The sequence below is a fragment of the Seriola dumerili genome, unplaced genomic scaffold, assembly GCF_002260705.1.
Source record: "Seriola dumerili isolate Sdu_G_001 unplaced genomic scaffold, Sdu_1.0 BDQW01025465.1, whole genome shotgun sequence".
NCBI classification, from domain to species: domain Eukaryota; kingdom Metazoa; phylum Chordata; class Actinopteri; order Carangiformes; family Carangidae; genus Seriola; species Seriola dumerili.
The window spans coordinates 1-16,998 of record NW_019199720.1 but is presented as its reverse complement, the minus strand read 5'-3'; the positions used below and the strand labels follow the sequence as shown (position 1 = coordinate 16,998).

The following is a 16,998-nucleotide window of genomic DNA, read 5'->3' as shown; positions in this document are numbered from 1 at the left end:
AGGTGAATCTATTTCTTGCTGTGATGGTCACAGAAATCTAGACAAATGGACAATGATGGACGCGTTTGGATTCGTAAATTTACCTCAAATTATGAAACAAAGAGGACGGGACTCATGGCGACTTGGATCACCATTGCTCAACGGTTTGGTTTTACTTTTATTTTTCACAGCAACCTCGGCACAACTGAGATACTCTATATCCGAAGAACTCAAAGAGGGGAGTTTTGTTGGGAATATAGCTAAAGATTTGGGAATAGACCTCAATGTAATGAAGCGCAGGGGATTTCGTATTATGTCCGGTTCGGGTGAACCACTTTTTAAGGTAAATGAGAATGACGGAGTCCTTTATGCGAACCATAAAATAGACCGTGAAGAAGTATGCAAGGAGAGCACTATTTGTTTAATCAACCTCAAAACTGTTCTCGAAAACCCACTGGAAGTACATTATGTCACCGTGGAGATAATGGATTTAAACGACCACTCTCCTACATTTCCAGAAAAAACAAAAAGGCTCGAGATCTCAGAGTCTGCATTGCCCGGAGCAAAATATCAGTTACAAAATGCCCATGATCCGGATGGTGGCACAAACTCTGTCCAGCAGTATAAAATCAGTCAGAATGACCATTTTCGTTTAGAGATTAAAGATCGAGGAAGAGATGGTAAAACTCCGATTTTACAATTACAGAGGCAACTAGACAGAGAGGCAAAAAGTAACCATAAATTGGTGTTGACAGCTATAGATGGCGGAAACCCGCCAAAAACAGGCACAGTTGAAATATATATAGATGTTCTGGATGTTAATGACAATATGCCAGTATTCACCAAAGACACATATTCAGCAGTGCTACAAGAGAACACCCCAATTGGCACAACCGTCATCCAAGTTAACGCAACCGATTTGGACAAGGGGACCAACGGAGAAGTGGTTTATTCATTTGGCAGTGATGTAAAAGGTAAAATTCGAGAACTGTTTGATATTGACACCGTTACTGGGGAAATCACTGTGAAAGGTCGTGTAGACTTTGAGGAACAAGACAGCTATGACATTGATGTTCAGGCCTCTGATAAAGGAATCATTCCATTCAGAACAGATAAAAGTGTTATCATTAAAATTGGAGATACAAACGATAATGCTCCTGAGATAGAGGTGGCATCATTGTCAAGTGCAGTTTCAGAGGACTCTAGACCAGGAACAACCGTAGCTCTCATCAGCATTACCGATTCAGATTCTGGCATGAACGGAAAAATAATTAGCTATGTCGCCGAAGAAAGTCCCTTTACATTAACTCCATCAATACAGGATAACATGTTTGCTGTTGTGACTAAATCACTGCTTGACAGGGAACAACAATCAAGATATGATATTACAATAATCGCTAAAGACGCAGGTGAACCAGTCTTAACATCCGAAAAGACTATAAGCGTGTTTGTGTCAGATACGAATGATAACAGTCCGGAGTTTTCAATGAGCCCCTATACTTTCTACATCACCGAAAATAACCCCCCAGGAGCCCCAGTTTTTTCTGTAAGAGCGTCCGATCGAGATGACGGAGATAATGCACGTATTTCATATCATATTCTCAGGAATGCAGATCATGAAAATAAAGTGACATCATTTCTTAATATAAACTCTGATAATGGAGATGTTTTGGCGCTAAAAAGTTTTGACTTTGAAACACTGAAAACTTTCCACTTCTACGTTGTTGCGTCAGATTCTGGAACTCCGTCACTAAGCAGCAACGTCACTGTGAACGTGTTCATTCTGGATCAGAACGACAACTCTCCAGTCATCCTGTATCCAGTCAGCTCTAACGGTTCTGCTGAAGGTGTGGAGGAGATTCCCCGCAACGTGAACGCAGGACACTTGGTGACTAAAGTCAGAGCCTATGACGCTGATATAGGATATAACGGCTGGTTACTGTTTTCACTGCAGGAAGTTACTGACCACAGTCTCTTTGGTTTGGACCGCTATACAGGACAGATCAGAACACTTCGCTCATTCACAGAGACAGACGAGGCTGAGCATAAACTGGTCATACTGGTCAAAGACAATGGCAACGTTTCACTCTCAGCAACAGCTACTGTGATTGTCAAACTTGTGGAGCCCAAAGAGGCTTTTGCAGCTTCTGATGTTAAAAGTTCAGCAAAAGCAGATGAGGATAATAATGTGACTTTTTACCTGATGATAACTTTGGGCTCAGTTTCAGCACTTTTTCTCATCAGTATCATCGTGCTGATTGCAATGCAGTGCTCAAAATCCACAGACTATACTTCTAAATATCTACAAGAGACTAATTATGATGGGACACTGTGTCACAGCATCCAGTACAGATCTGGAGACAAACGGTACATGTTAGTTGGACCCAGAATGAGTATAGGGTCTACTATAGTCCCGGGCAGCCATGCAAATACACTAGTGCTTCCTGACAGGAGGAGAGCGTCTGAGGAGGTAAGATCAATACTTTTACTTTCTCTTCCATAAGTGCAAATAACATAAGTTCAGATTTATACATTTTGTGAAGTAAGCACTACTGACTTTCATTATGGCAGTCTTATAAAATAAATGGTAAGATATTGCTTTCATACAATTATCAGACTCCCCTTTTGCACATGAAATGAACCATTTGATAAAGCCAACTGGTTTTTGCTGTTTTGCTAAATTGTTTACTAGGAAATTTCAATACGAAGAAGATGCGGATGTAAACAGAGTAGTAATATACATGCAATCAAGGAGATTAAGTTAACTAGTTGCATCACAATTTCCGATGTCTGGTGCCCAGTGGTTTGACAGATGACTGAATTACATCTCATCTCTCTAAATTAAAGACCATATGCGCCAGTTTTTTTTTTTTTTTTTTTTTTTTTTTTTGCAATTGCAGTCTTATCCATATTTTGTCTGAAAATGCTGTAGTGGGTCAGCTGAGTATAGACTGTCGCTGTCCGTGGTGCTTAAGCAAGTCTTAAGCAAGTCCCTCTCCATTTTTATGGCTGTCATACTTTCTTTTCCAGACAAAACCAGACACTCTCATTCAAACATCGGTAATAGAATGATAAGTACTAGTTAATGCATCTGTTAAATGAAGGTGAATAGGTATCGTTGTCTCCTCTGTGCTTTATAAATGATGATATGGCAGGCTGCTTGCTTCATTTTTTTTCAAAAACTTTCTTTTTAGTGCAAACAACACGTTTTTTAATACATGTTGCTATTATTTCAAATACACGACTGCACTACGATTATCGATCACTTGGTGTCGGTATAGTGACAAAAATGCTTCCACACTTTTTCGTCATAGCCAATAGACCCATCCCCTTCCTCTCAAACCATCACTGGCAGAGCCTTTTACGTGCTAAAGGTTTGAGCACACAATTTAGCTTGAAATAAATCTCACACTCTTTTTTGAAAACGGTTAGATTATGACAACAAACGTGACTGAACAACGTCATATTTAATATGGCGGTATAACTCTTTGAAATCTGTTTTATTTTAAATATTTCATCTTGTAATGGAACAAAGAGAGTGCCAGACATGGAGGGAGCGGAGAAAGTGGATTATCTACATGATGGTTTTGGTTACGTTATGGACCAGAGCTTCAGGACAAGTCCGATATTCTATCGCTGAGGAAGTGAAAGAAGGAACTGTTGTTGGAAATATCGCGAAGGATTTAGGTCTCGATAAGAGCACATTGAAGGAGAGGGGGTACCGTATTGTCTACAGCTCGACAGAGCCTCCTTTTCGAGTGAATCAGGACGACGGTATCTTATATGTGAACCGAAAGATTGACAGAGAGGAAGTGTGCGACCGCAGCAAGGTTTGTGTAATCGACTTAAAAACCGTGTTGGAAAACCCACTGGAGGTACACTATGTAGCAGTGGAGATTCTGGATATAAACGACCACGCACCGAGCTTCCCCGAAAGTACAAAGATGTTAGAGATTTTTGAATCTGCATTACCAGGAGCAAGATTTCAGTTACAAGCTGCACGTGATGCTGATAGTGGTTCGTTATCCGTTCAGCAGTATAAGTTGAGTCATAATGAACATTTTCGTTTGGAGGTGAAAGATCGTGGTGAGGACCGTAAAACTCCTAGTTTAGTTCTGCAAAAAACACTTGATAGAGAAACCATTAAGACCCATGTATTGCTTCTGACAGCCACTGATGGAGGAAAACCTCCAAAGTCCGGTAACATGACAATAACTGTTGATGTCTCTGACGTTAATGATAACCCTCCAGTTTTCACCCAGGACTCATATCATGTAGACTTAAAGGAAAATTCTCCTTTTGGCACGACTGTTATTTACGTAAATGCGACAGATATGGATGAAGGTTCAAATGGTGAAATTGTATATTCATTTGGCAATGACGTGGATACACGTGTACATAAGCGTTTTGATTTAAATCCAGTGACTGGAGTTATTACTGTAGCAGGGGCCATAGATTTTGAAGAGAGTGGCAGGTATGAAATTGATATTCAGGCATCAGACAAAGGTGCAGCTACACTGACAACAGACAAAACCGTCATTATAAACATTGTTGACGTAAACGACAATGCACCAGAGATTGAGGTGACATCCTTTTCACGTGCACTCCCGGAAGATTCAAAACCAGGAACCACAGTGGCGTTGATTAGTGTTAAGGATTCAGATTCTGGTCTCAATGGAAAAGTGATGTGTCACATAGGCCAAGGTCTTCCTTTTCTGCTCACTCCGTCTTTACAAAATAACATGTATTCTCTGGTAACCAAATCACTTTTGGATCGCGAGCAGCAATCGCAATATAATGTAACAATTGTCGCTAAAGACGCAGGCGAACCATCCTTATCATCAGACAAAACTATAAAAATTGTTGTGTCAGATGTGAACGACAATAATCCAGAGTTTTCACAGAACCCGTATACTTTCTATATAACTGAGAATAACAAACCAGGAGCGCCTATTTTGTCAGTAACAGCCCGTGATGACGATGAGGGAAGTAATGCTCTTATTTCATATCTCATTTTAAGGGAAAGGGGAAGAGAAAACCTGGTTTCCTCCTTTCTAAACATAAATTCTGATAATGGAGACATTTTGGCGCTAAAAAGTTTTGACTTTGAAACACTGAAAACTTTCCAATTCCACGTTGTTGCGTCAGATTCTGGAACTCCGTCACTAAGCAGCAATGTCACAGTGCACGTGTTCATTCTGGATCAGAACGACAACACTCCAGTCATCCTGTATCCACTCAGCTCTAACGGTTCTGCTGAAGGTGTGGAGGAGATTCCCCGCAACGTGAACGCAGGACACTTGGTGACTAAAGTCAGAGCCTATGACGCTGATATAGGATATAACGGCTGGTTACTGTTTTCACTGCAGGAAGTTACTGACCACAGTCTCTTTGGTTTGGACCGCTATACAGGACAGATCAGAACACTACGCTCATTCACAGAGACAGACGAGGCTGAGCATAAACTGGTCATACTGGTCAAAGACAATGGCAACGTTTCACTCTCAGCAACAGCTACTGTGATTGTCAAACTTGTGGAGCCCAAAGAGGCTTTTGCAGCTTCTGATGTGAAAAGTTCAGCAAAAGCAGATGAGGAAAATAATGTGACTTTTTACCTGATGATAACTTTGGGCTCAGTTTCAGCACTTTTTCTCATCAGTATCATCGTGTTGGTTGCAATGCAGTGCTCGAAATCAACCGACTATACCTCCAAGTATTTGCAAGATACGAATTATGATGGAACACTGTGCCACAGCATCCAGTACAGATCTGGAGACAAACGGTACATGTTAGTTGGACCCAGAATGAGTATAGGATCTACTATAGTCCCGGGCAGTCATGCAAATACACTAGTGCTCCCTGACAGGAGGAGAACATCTGAACAGGTAAGATTATTTAACAGCTGATTATGGCATGTGTGTTTTCTGGAGGATGAAGGGTAAAACAAGTTTTGAGTAAAGATGTGAATTCATTAGACATATTATTTTTACTGAATGAAGCCGTCAACTATCACTGTCCTTGTTGCTGTTTTTATTCACATGTATGATTATTTGTATGGACATCACAAGTACTGTGCTTTTCATAAACAACCACTCAGTTTATATTTTTTGACATTCCCATCACATTTAATAGATTTAGTTTGGAAAGGTTATATAATCACTCTGCATTTATTAATGTTACAAACTTCAGATTTTTCGACTTGTACATTTAATCAGCTTATACGATTTTTGGTTGTGATGCTTTTGGTATGGGGCTTTTATCTATATCTTATGAGTTGCTCAATACATCGCCTGCAGTGATCCTCGGTATTGAACGTGTGTTAAACTCCAATGCTTTCATTGTTTTTCTTGAGATGAAGACAGGGAGACTGAGTTTGCAATGTGCCCAATCCTTTCCTCCCGGTCAAAAGCCAATTCAGATGTGTTTTGAATCTCTTGACATGGGGATATATTGCCTTTGTACGTTGTAAGAGTATTTTTAAATTGTTAAAAGACTACGGTAATATGTATAAATAACTATTTCAACGCTTGGTGTCAGTGTAGTTCAGTGATTCTGTGCGTTTGGCAGCACTTTACGTCACGAGCTTTATTTGAACCAAGCCCTTGCATTGGTCTAAAACAGCATACTCGAGCGTACCATCGCGATTGCCAGCAACGAATGTGTTTTATTTTCAGCAGTTTTTGTAAAAACAGAAGTGGGTCGTCTTTCATGTCCGTGACGCACTAAGTCTATGTAAAAATACGACATATTTCAATGGACTATTCTTTATCATCTTTAAGTCATGGAACAAAGAGGAGGATGCAAAGCCTGGAGGGAACGACGGTGTTGGTTTGCCTTCATGGTTGTGTTGGATGTTTTATGGAGCGGAGCTTTTGCACAGATCAGATATTCAATATCCGAGGAGGTTGAAGATGGAACCGTCGTTGGGAATATAGCTAAGGATTTGGGTCTAGATAAGAGTGCACTCAAAGACAGAGGATATCGCATTGTAACAGGCTCAACTGAACCCCTTTTTCATGTGAATCAAAACGATGGTATCCTGTACGTGAAAAGAAGAATAGACAGGGAGGAGGTGTGCGAACGGACCAGCCCATGTTTGATCCAACTGAAAACCGTACTAGAAAATCCTTTGGAGATTCACTATGTGACAGTGGAAATACTTGATATGAATGATCACTCGCCAGTTTTTCCTGAGAAAGAGAAAAGGCTTGAAATTTCCGAGTCGGCTCTAGCAGGAGCGAGATTTCAGCTACAAGCTGCGCGCGACTCTGATGTAGGCCAGTTCTCAATTCAGCAATATAAACTCAGCCATAATGACTATTTTAGAGTGGAAGTCAAGGATAGAGGTGAAGATCGTAAAGTGCCATTTTTAGTTCTGCAGAAGCAGCTGGATAGAGAAACGACTGGGAAACATAAGCTACGTCTCACAGCCGTTGATGGAGGAAAACCGGCGAAGTCTGGCAATATAGAAATAATTGTGGATATACTTGATGTTAATGACAACTCGCCCGTGTTCAATAAAGAACAGTATTCTGCCACACTAAAAGAAAACGTTCCCGTTGGCACTGTGGTGATTCAGGTAAATGCAACTGATTTGGACCAGGGTGCAAATGGCGAAATAATTTATTCATTTGGAAACGAAGTTGATTCAAAATTAATGGATCTCTTTAGTATAGACCAAAACACTGGTGAAATCCAAGTAACAGGTCCGATAGATTTCGAGAAAAGTAAGATTTATGAAATTGACATTCAGGCCTCCGATAAAGGACCAGTTCCTCTAACAACTGACAAAAGTGTTCTGATAACTGTTATTGATGTTAATGATAATGCTCCTGAGATAGAAGTGACGTCATTTTCTAGCTCTATCAAGGAAGATTCAAAAATAGGCACTACAGTGGCCCTCATTAGCGTCAGTGATTTGGACTCTGGAATCAACGGTAAAGTCATTTGCACAATCAACGAAGATGTCCCTTTTACTTTATCTCCATCGTTACAAGAAAATATGTACGCTGTTGTAACTAGGTCAGAGTTGGACAGAGAAATTATTTCTCAGTATGATGTCACAATTGTTGCGAAAGACGCAGGTGACCCTTTATTTATAAGTGAAAAGACTATAAAAGTCGTTATATCAGATGTAAATGACAACAGTCCGGAATTTTCATCAAGTCCTTATACATTTTATATCACTGAGAACAACAAACCCGGAGCCTCGGTATTTTCAGTAAAAGCCTCTGATCGTGATGAAAATGATAATGCTCTCATTTCATATCATATTTTAAGAGATGGACGCGGGAATAAATTGTCTTCGTTTTTAAACATAAACTCTGAAAATGGAGACATTTTGGCGCTAAAAAGTTTTGACTTTGAAACACTGAAAACTTTCCAGTTCAAAGTTGTTGCGTCAGATTCTGGAACTCCGTCACTAAGCAGCAACGTCACAGTGAACGTGTTCATTCTGGATCAGAACGACAACGCTCCAGTCATTCTGTATCCACTCAGCTCTAACGGTTCTGCTGAAGGTGTGGAGGAGATTCCCCGCAACGTGAACGCAGGACACTTGGTGACTAAAGTCAGAGCCTATGACGCTGATATAGGATATAACGGCTGGTTACTGTTTTCACTGCAGGAAGTTACTGACCACAGTCTCTTTGGTTTGGACCGCTATACAGGACAGATCAGAACACTTCGCTCATTCACAGAGACAGACGAGGCTGAGCATAAACTGGTCATACTGGTCAAAGACAATGGGAACGTTTCTCTCTCAGCAACAGCTACTGTGATTGTCAAACTTGTGGAGCCCAAAGAGGCTTTTGCAGCTTCTGATGTGAAAAGTTCAGCAAAAGCAGAGGAGGAAAATAATGTGACTTTTTACCTGATGATAACTTTGGGCTCAGTTTCAGCACTTTTTCTCATCAGTATCATTGTGCTGATTGCAATGCAGTGCTCAAAATCCACAGACTATACTTCTAAATATCTACAAGAGACTAACTATGATGGGACGCTGTGTCACAGCATCCAGTACAGATCTGGAGACAAACGGTACATGTTAGTTGGACCCAGAATGAGTATAGGATCTACTATAGTCCCGGGCAGCCATGCGAATACCCTGGTGCTCCCTGACAGGAGGAGAACATCTGAAGAGGTAAGATTATTTCCAGGGTAGCTGATTATGATATATATGTATTTTGAGTAATCATGTTAAGGTATGTTGTGTTATTAAAGGTTACCATTTATTAAAAATATTTTAAAACTGAAATTAAAAGCCCAGTCAGATAATTAAGGTAATTTAGACCAACTGGAGTTTGGTTACTTTCACTGTCCATGGTGCTGAATTGTTCAAATGTTCGAAGGACATTTGGATGCGCGTGTTACTCGGACAGTTTAGGAAAAATGCTTTTGAAAATAGAGACGCATAATAGAGGGATGCAGTATATATGATGGATTGAGATATTTGACCAGCTAAGGTGCATTCGGAAAAACTGTTGGGGTCTTTGAGTTCTTCTCACTTTCTTGCAATGAAAAAACAGATCGCATGGTGTCAGCACAGGAAAAAAGAAGTGCTTCAGAAAGGCTCTTGCTACTGGAACCGCCCTCGTTGATGACATTACGAGTTCATATAGTACCAGTGTTGTTTATGAGCTAACGGTTTGCCATTGTAAGACTTCCTATATCTAAAATATATTGAAAGGTGTAAAGGTTTGCACGTGCTCCTGCGCAGGATGATGTGTTTCTGACGCAGTTATTCTTCCGCTGAAGGATTATTATTACCATCTCCGTTGATGAACATGGAACAAAGAAAATTAGAGGCACGAAGGGCGACACGACGATGGGTCTGTATCGCGGTTGCTGCGCTTTTGTGGAGCGTAGCTTCGGCACAGATAAGATATTCTATATCTGAGGAAGTGAAGGAAGGCAGTGCGGTCGGAAATGTTGCTAAAGATCTGGGGTTAGATAAAAGCGCATTGAAAGACAGGAAGTATCGGATTGTTTCGAGTGCAACGGACCCGCTTTTCCGTTTAAATCAAAACGATGGGATCCTGTATGTGAGCAAAAAGATTGACAGAGAGGACGTCTGCGAAAGGAGCAGTACATGTTTGATAAATCTGAAAACCGTGCTGGAAAATCCACTGGAGGTCCATTATATTACTGTGGAAATTTTGGATGTAAATGACCACTCGCCCAGCTTTCCCGAGTTAGAAAAAACGTTAGAAATTTCTGAGTCTGTCTTAAGTGGAACAAGCTTTCAGCTACAAGCGGCACGGGATCCAGACAGTGGTCATTTTTCCGTGCAACATTATAAACTCAGCCCAAACGACCACTTTCGACTAGAAGTTAAAGATAAAGGAGAAGATGGTAAAATACCTATATTAATTTTACAAAAACCTTTAGACAGGGAATCTGCGGGAAGCCACTCATTAGTGCTGACCGCGCTTGATGGGGGTAAACCTCCGAAATCTGGCGAAATGAATATTCTAGTAAATGTTTTGGATGTGAATGATAACACACCTGTTTTCACTAAAGACGTTTATTCTGTGATGCTCATTGAAAACGCACCAGTAGGCACAACCGTCATACAAGTGAATGCAACTGATTTAGATGAAGGACCAAATGGAGATGTCATTTACTCTTTTGGCAACAGTGTAAATCGGAGGTTATTCAAATTCTTTGATATAAATCCGTCAACAGGTGAAATAATTGTCAAACATCCAATAGACTACGAGCACAAGGACAAATATGAAATTGAAATACAGGCATCAGATAAAGGTCTTGCTCCCCTAACAACAGAAAAAAGCGTCATTATTAAGATAGTTGACGTGAATGACAATGCACCTGAGATTGAGGTAACGTCATTTTCCAGATCCATCCCTGAAGACTCCAGACCTGGAACTACAGTTGCCCTTATCAGTGTCAGTGACTTGGACTCTGGTCATAATGGAAAAGTTATTTGCTCCATAGGTGAGGATGTTCCATTTGCTTTATCACCATCGTTACAAGACAAGATGTATTCACTAGTGACCAAGTCTCCTCTGGACAGAGAGAAACAGTCACAATACATTATAACAGTAACTGCAAAAGACGCTGGTCAACCTCCACTATCCTCTGAAAAGACAATAAGTGTTGCAGTGTCAGATGTGAATGACAACAGTCCAGAGTTTTCATTCAGCCCCTATACTTTCTATGTCACTGAAGCTAATGAGCCCGGTGCATCTTTGTTTTCAGTGAAAGCGTTTGATCGTGATGAGAATGACAATGCACATATTTCCTATCATATTCTCAGAGATAGAAGCGAAGATAACAAACTGACGTCATTTCTCAGTATGAACTCTGATAATGGAGACATTCTGGCGCTAAAAAGTTTTGACTTTGAAACATTAAAAACTTTCCAGTTCCACGTTGTTGCGTCAGATTCTGGAACTCCATCACTAAGCAGCAACGTCACAGTGAACGTGTTCATTCTGGATCAGAACGACAACGCTCCAGTCATCCTGTATCCACTGAGCTTTAACGGATCTGCTGAAGGTGTGGAGGAGATTCCCCGCAATGTGAACGCAGGACACTTGGTGACTAAAGTCAGAGCCTATGACGCTGATATAGGATATAACGGCTGGTTACTGTTTTCACTGCAGGAAGTTACTGACCACAGTCTCTTTGGTTTGGACCGCTATACAGGACAGATCAGAACACTACGCTCATTCACAGAGACAGACGAGGCTGAGCATAAACTGGTCATACTGGTCAAAGACAATGGGAACGTTTCACTCTCAGCAACAGCTACTGTGATTGTCAAACTTGTGGAGCCCAAAGAGGCTTTTGCAGCTTCTGATGTTAAAAGTTCAGCAAAAGCAGATGAGGACAATAATGTGACTTTTTACCTGATGATAACTTTGGGCTCAGTTTCAGCACTTTTTCTCATCAGTATCATTGTGCTGATTGCAATGCAGTGCTCAAAATCCACAGACTATACTTCTAAATATCTACAAGAGACTAATTATGATGGGACGCTGTGTCACAGCATCCAGTACAGATCTGGAGACAAACGCTACATGTTAGTTGGACCCAGAATGAGTATAGGATCTACTATAGTCCCAGGTAGCCATGCGAATACACTAGTGCTTCCTGACAGGAGGAGAACTTCTGAAGAGGTAAGATTATTTAAATGCACACTGTGAGATGACTAACTGTATTCTATGTTTGCTAAACATCAACTGAAACCTAGTGGGTAATGTTCTGCATATGGCATTGGATTTGTTGGCTTCCTTGGTTTTCCTTTGGCAATTATGACTTTAAGTGCTTAACTTTGTGGCTAGAGTAAGAGCGGGAAAGTTAGGTTGACTTGCAATAGTTAAATAGCACTTCATTTATTGTTTTTCTTGGTATCCTACTCTATGAATATCTTCATCAACTGTTTCAGAACATGTCTGACTTCATGCAGTAATTTGACATTTGGCAGTTTTCTTGGACCGCAATGAAATTTTGCTTGTAGCTTTTTAATTTCCCTGCGATATCCTGTTATTGTTTCACGGGTATTTGTATTTTATGTAATTGTAACTTCTCAAAAATTCTTTCTAATTTTACACTTGGTTGATCATTTGATTTAGCGGATGCAAATGAAAACAGATTTATTTCAGTTTGGTGATTGTGCATCGTCACTTAATTTAGCAATGACCATTACATGGTGAAAAGGTAAGCTATCCATCCTGTAGAATGACAAGTACAGTATGTAGGTGTGAAAACCCTGCTCGAGTCAATTTAACAACACTAAACCTTAAAAGATATGAAAATCAGTTAATCGAAATGCTATCTTGAACTGCAACAGGTTACAATCACTGTCCTTGGTGCTGAAAGTGTTTGGCTTTGTTTAATGAGAGTTAATTTTCTGTTTTGTGAGAGTGACTTATTTCACAGGACAACAATCACATGGAATGATCAAAGTTCACTCCTGATGTGTACAATCATGGAAATATATTTCGTTTGTTGTACCATTTTTAGGGAAGTTGCATTCTCTTGTTTACAGAATTTGCTCAGGTGTTTGCAATGGCTAATGATAATCTACCATTAACCTACTATGCAGAACATCCTACAAATTTCTGCAATGAAAAATAAGGACGCATGGTGTCAGTGCAATGTAAACAGTTAACGTTGTACAAGCTTGTCGCCATTTCTATTTGGTTCCACCTACTGAAACCATTCTCACTTCCACACTGACAAGACCGTTCTTGTGCCTCTTCTGTGTGAACGATCAATTAGCCCTAAGGTCTGCAAATATAGCAAGTGAATGAATAACTACACATAAAAAGGTGTTGGATTCCATTTTTTACAAGATAATTTCTTCTTTGAGATGGATTACTAATGATTTCGGTTAGGACGATGGAACAAAGAAGACGCGAGCCAGGAAGGCAGCGCGGATATTTGGCCGGCTCCGTGGTTGCTGTGCTTTTGTGGAATCTGGCCTCAGCTCAGTTAAGATATTCAATCTCTGAAGAAGTTAACGAAGGAACTGTGGTTGGACATGTCGGAAAAGATCTGGGGTTAGATAAAAGCACACTGAAAGAGAGGAAGTATCGGATTGTTTCCAGTAATGCCGATCATCTTTTCCATGTTAATCAGAACGATGGCATCCTGTATGTGAGCCGAAAGATTGACAGAGAAGAGGTGTGCGCGCAGAGCAGTACGTGTTTAATAAATGTAAAAACCGTGCTCGAAAACCCACTGGAGGTACACTATGTGGGAGTGGAAGTGCAGGATATAAACGACCATTATCCCACTTTCACAGAGAAAGACACAACATTGGAGATTTCAGAATCCGTATTGCCTGGAGTACGTATTCAGCTACAAGCTTCACGTGATCCAGACAGTGGTCATTTTTCCGTGCAACAATATAAAATTAGCGACAATGATCACTTCCGTTTGGAGGTTAAGGATAAAGGAGAAGATGGCAAAATACCTATTCTGGTTGTTAAAAAGTCTTTAGACAGGGAATCTGCAGCAAGCCACTCTTTAGTGCTGACAGCAGTGGATGGGGGGAAACCTCCGAAATCTGGTAACATGAATATTTTAATAAATGTTTTGGATGTGAATGATAACGCTCCTCTTTTCACTAAAGACGTTTACTCTGTGATGCTTAATGAAAACGCACCAGTAGGCACAAAAGTCATACAAGTGAATGCAACTGATTTAGATGAAGGAACAAACGGAGAAGTAGTTTACTCGTTTACCAACAGTATCAATCCAAGGTTATTAAAACTATTTTATATAAATCCGTCAACAGGCGAGATAATTGTAAAAGGTTTAATAGACTATGAGGAAAAGGAAAAATATGAAATTGAAATTCGAGCATCAGATAAAGGTTTCGCCCCACTGGCTACAGAAAAAAGTGTAATTATCAAGATAGTTGACGTGAATGACAATGCACCTGAGATTGAAGTCACCTCATTTTCCAGCTCCATCCCTGAAGACTCCAGACCTGGAACTACAGTTGTCCTTATCAGTGTCAATGACTTGGACTCTGGTCTAAATGGAAAAGTTATTTGCTCCATAGGTGAGGATGTTCCTTTTGCTTTATCACCATCCTTACAAGACAAAATGTATTCACTAGTGACCAAGTCTCCTCTGGACAGAGAGAAACAGTCACAATACATTATAACAGTAACTGCAAAAGACGCTGGTCAACCTCCACTATCCTCTGAAAAGACAATAAGTGTTGTGGTGTCAGATGTGAATGATAATAGTCCAGAGTTTTCACTGAGTCCCTATACTTTCTATGTCACTGAAGCTAATGAGCCTGGTGCATCTTTGTTCTCAGTGAAAGCGTTAGATCATGATGAGAATGACAATGCACATATTTCCTATCATATTCTCAGAGATAGAAGCGAAGATAACAAACTGACGTCATTTCTCAGTATGAACTCTGATAATGGAGACATTCTGGCGCTAAAAAGTTTTGACTTTGAAACATTAAAAACTTTCCAGTTCCACGTTGTTGCGTCAGATTCTGGAACTCCGTCACTAAGCAGCAACGTCACAGTGAACGTGTTCATTCTGGATCAGAATGACAACGCTCCAGTCATTCTGTATCCAGTCAGCTCTAACGGTTCTGCTGAAGGTGTGGAGGAGATTCCCCGCAATGTGAATGCAGGGCACTTGGTGACTAAAGTCAGAGCCTATGACGCTGATATTGGATATAACGGCTGGTTACTGTTTTCACTGCAGGAAGTTACTGACCACAGTCTCTTTGGTTTGGACCGCTATACAGGACAGATCAGAACACTTCGCTCATTCACAGAGACAGACGAGGCTGAGCATAAACTGGTCATACTGGTCAAAGACAATGGCAACGTTTCTCTCTCAGCAACAGCTACTGTGATTGTCAAACTTGTGGAGCCCAAAGAGGCTTTTGCAGCTTCTGATGTGAAAAGTTCAGCAAAAGCAGAAGAGGAAAATAATGTGACTTTTTACCTGATGATAACTTTGGGCTCAGTTTCAGCACTTTTTCTCATCAGTATCATTGTGCTGATTGCAATGCAGTGCTCAAAATCCACAGACTATACTTCTAAATATCTACAAGAGACTAATTATGATGGGACACTGTGTCACAGCATCCAGTACAGATCTGGAGACAAACGCTACATGTTAGTTGGACCCAGAATGAGTATAGGATCTACTATTGTCCCTGGCAGCCATGCGAATACACTAGTGCTTCCTGACAGGAGGAGAATGTCTGAGGAGGTAAGACTTTTTTTGTGAACATCCAGCTTACTACTTCCAGCAGTGCTGTTGTGTTTTCATTTATTAATTAGTTCTTTCACTGCATATATACTGTTTGCTTGGTATCACAACATACTTCAGTGAAGTAGGACACTGGACTGGCATTCTTGGGTTTTCAGTAGCATTTTTGATCATACTCTACCTGCTTTTAGTCATAGATGTAACTATAACAACAGTTGTTAACATAGGTTGATGCAGAACTACTTGTTGACTCATACCAGTCTTGTTCCATAGTCTCCGCCTTTTTCACAATACTCTGAAAAACATATTGATTTCATTGTAACAGTCTGCAAAGCATCTTAACTGTCTCACAAACCAGAATGAGATTTGAGATTTCCCAGTTCCGTTATTTAACATAAACTCATATGGCTTGGCCGAATTTGAGCTGGTTTTTGTCGCTGTCCATGTTGCTCATACTTGTTAACATGATGTAAGGGATACCAAAAGCCACGAATTTCTTCAATGACCCTTGCCCCATATTTTTTGTTTGTGAATTTCAAACAACTAAAATTCAGAGGTTTTTGGTAAAATCTAACATTTTGGGAGGATTTGTTGCTTTCATTTTAACTAAGAGCAATTTAAATTTTGGCGTTAAATTAGCTAAATGATTGTTCTCCTCCTCCGATGTATTTTTTTACCCATGACCTCAGAAACATTTTGGATAGATATAAAGCCTTGCCATACATCTATGAAAATAATGTACAAATATAGGATTACTTGTAGTAAATACTTGCATCGCATGGTGTCAGTGTGTTAGGAGAATAACGGATTTGTCTTGTCGTCACTGCATTTCGATTCCACCTCTCTAAAGCACTCTCAGTCACATACTGAAAGAATCGCTTCTCGTTTTTTTGCTGCTTATATAAATATTGTCCTGTAATTTTAACATTTTTGAAACAGAGCGATTATTGGCATACCCGGATGTGTTGGATTAATTTATTTCGATAGGATTATTGATACAGCAGTGATTCAATAAGGGTTTGGCATTGAATCATGGAACAAAGAGGATGCGAGGCGATAAGGGCGAGAGGACGGTGGATCAGCTGCGTGATTGCGGTGCTTTTGTGGAGTCTAGCCTCAGCGCAATTAAGATATTCAATCTCTGAGGAAGTCAAGGAAGGAACTGTGGTTGGAAATATAGCAAAAGATCTTGGATTAGAAAAAAGCACTCTGAAAGACAGGAAGTATCGGATTGTGTCTAGTGCTATGGATTCTCTATTTTATGTAGACCAGAACGATGGCATCCTATATGTG

General features: G+C 40.2%; 3 protein-coding genes and 1 pseudogene across 3 annotated transcripts; all 4 read left to right on the top strand.

Moving 5' to 3' along the window:
* Positions 1-3,503: 3,503 nt before the first annotated feature.
* On the top strand, positions 3,504-5,885 carry LOC111240243 (protocadherin alpha-3-like). Its single transcript, XM_022770207.1, has one exon. It carries the CDS (start codon positions 3,504-3,506, stop codon positions 5,883-5,885), a length of 2,382 nt encoding a protein of 793 aa, XP_022625928.1.
* An 892-nt stretch (positions 5,886-6,777) lies between these two features.
* LOC111240242 lies at positions 6,778-9,142 on the top strand (annotated as a pseudogene).
* Positions 9,143-9,764: 622 nt separating this feature from the next.
* On the top strand, positions 9,765-12,149 carry LOC111240241 (protocadherin alpha-3-like). The gene has a single exon (XM_022770206.1). It carries the CDS (start codon positions 9,765-9,767, stop codon positions 12,147-12,149), a length of 2,385 nt encoding a protein of 794 aa, XP_022625927.1.
* Positions 12,150-13,347: 1,198 nt separating this feature from the next.
* On the top strand, positions 13,348-15,723 carry LOC111240236 (protocadherin alpha-3-like). The gene has a single exon (XM_022770200.1). The coding sequence runs from the start codon at positions 13,348-13,350 to the stop codon at positions 15,721-15,723; it is 2,376 nt and encodes a 791-aa protein (XP_022625921.1).
* The last annotated feature ends 1,275 nt before the right edge of the window (positions 15,724-16,998 follow it).

Bases quoted from the DNA above. Each gene is read 5' to 3' on its own strand.
- LOC111240243 (XM_022770207.1), top strand. From the start codon at position 3,504: ATGGAACAAAGAGAGTGCCAGACATGGAGGGAGCGGAGAAAGTGGATT.
- LOC111240236 (XM_022770200.1), top strand. From the start codon at position 13,348: ATGGAACAAAGAAGACGCGAGCCAGGAAGGCAGCGCGGATATTTGGCC.
- LOC111240241 (XM_022770206.1), top strand. From the start codon at position 9,765: ATGGAACAAAGAAAATTAGAGGCACGAAGGGCGACACGACGATGGGTC.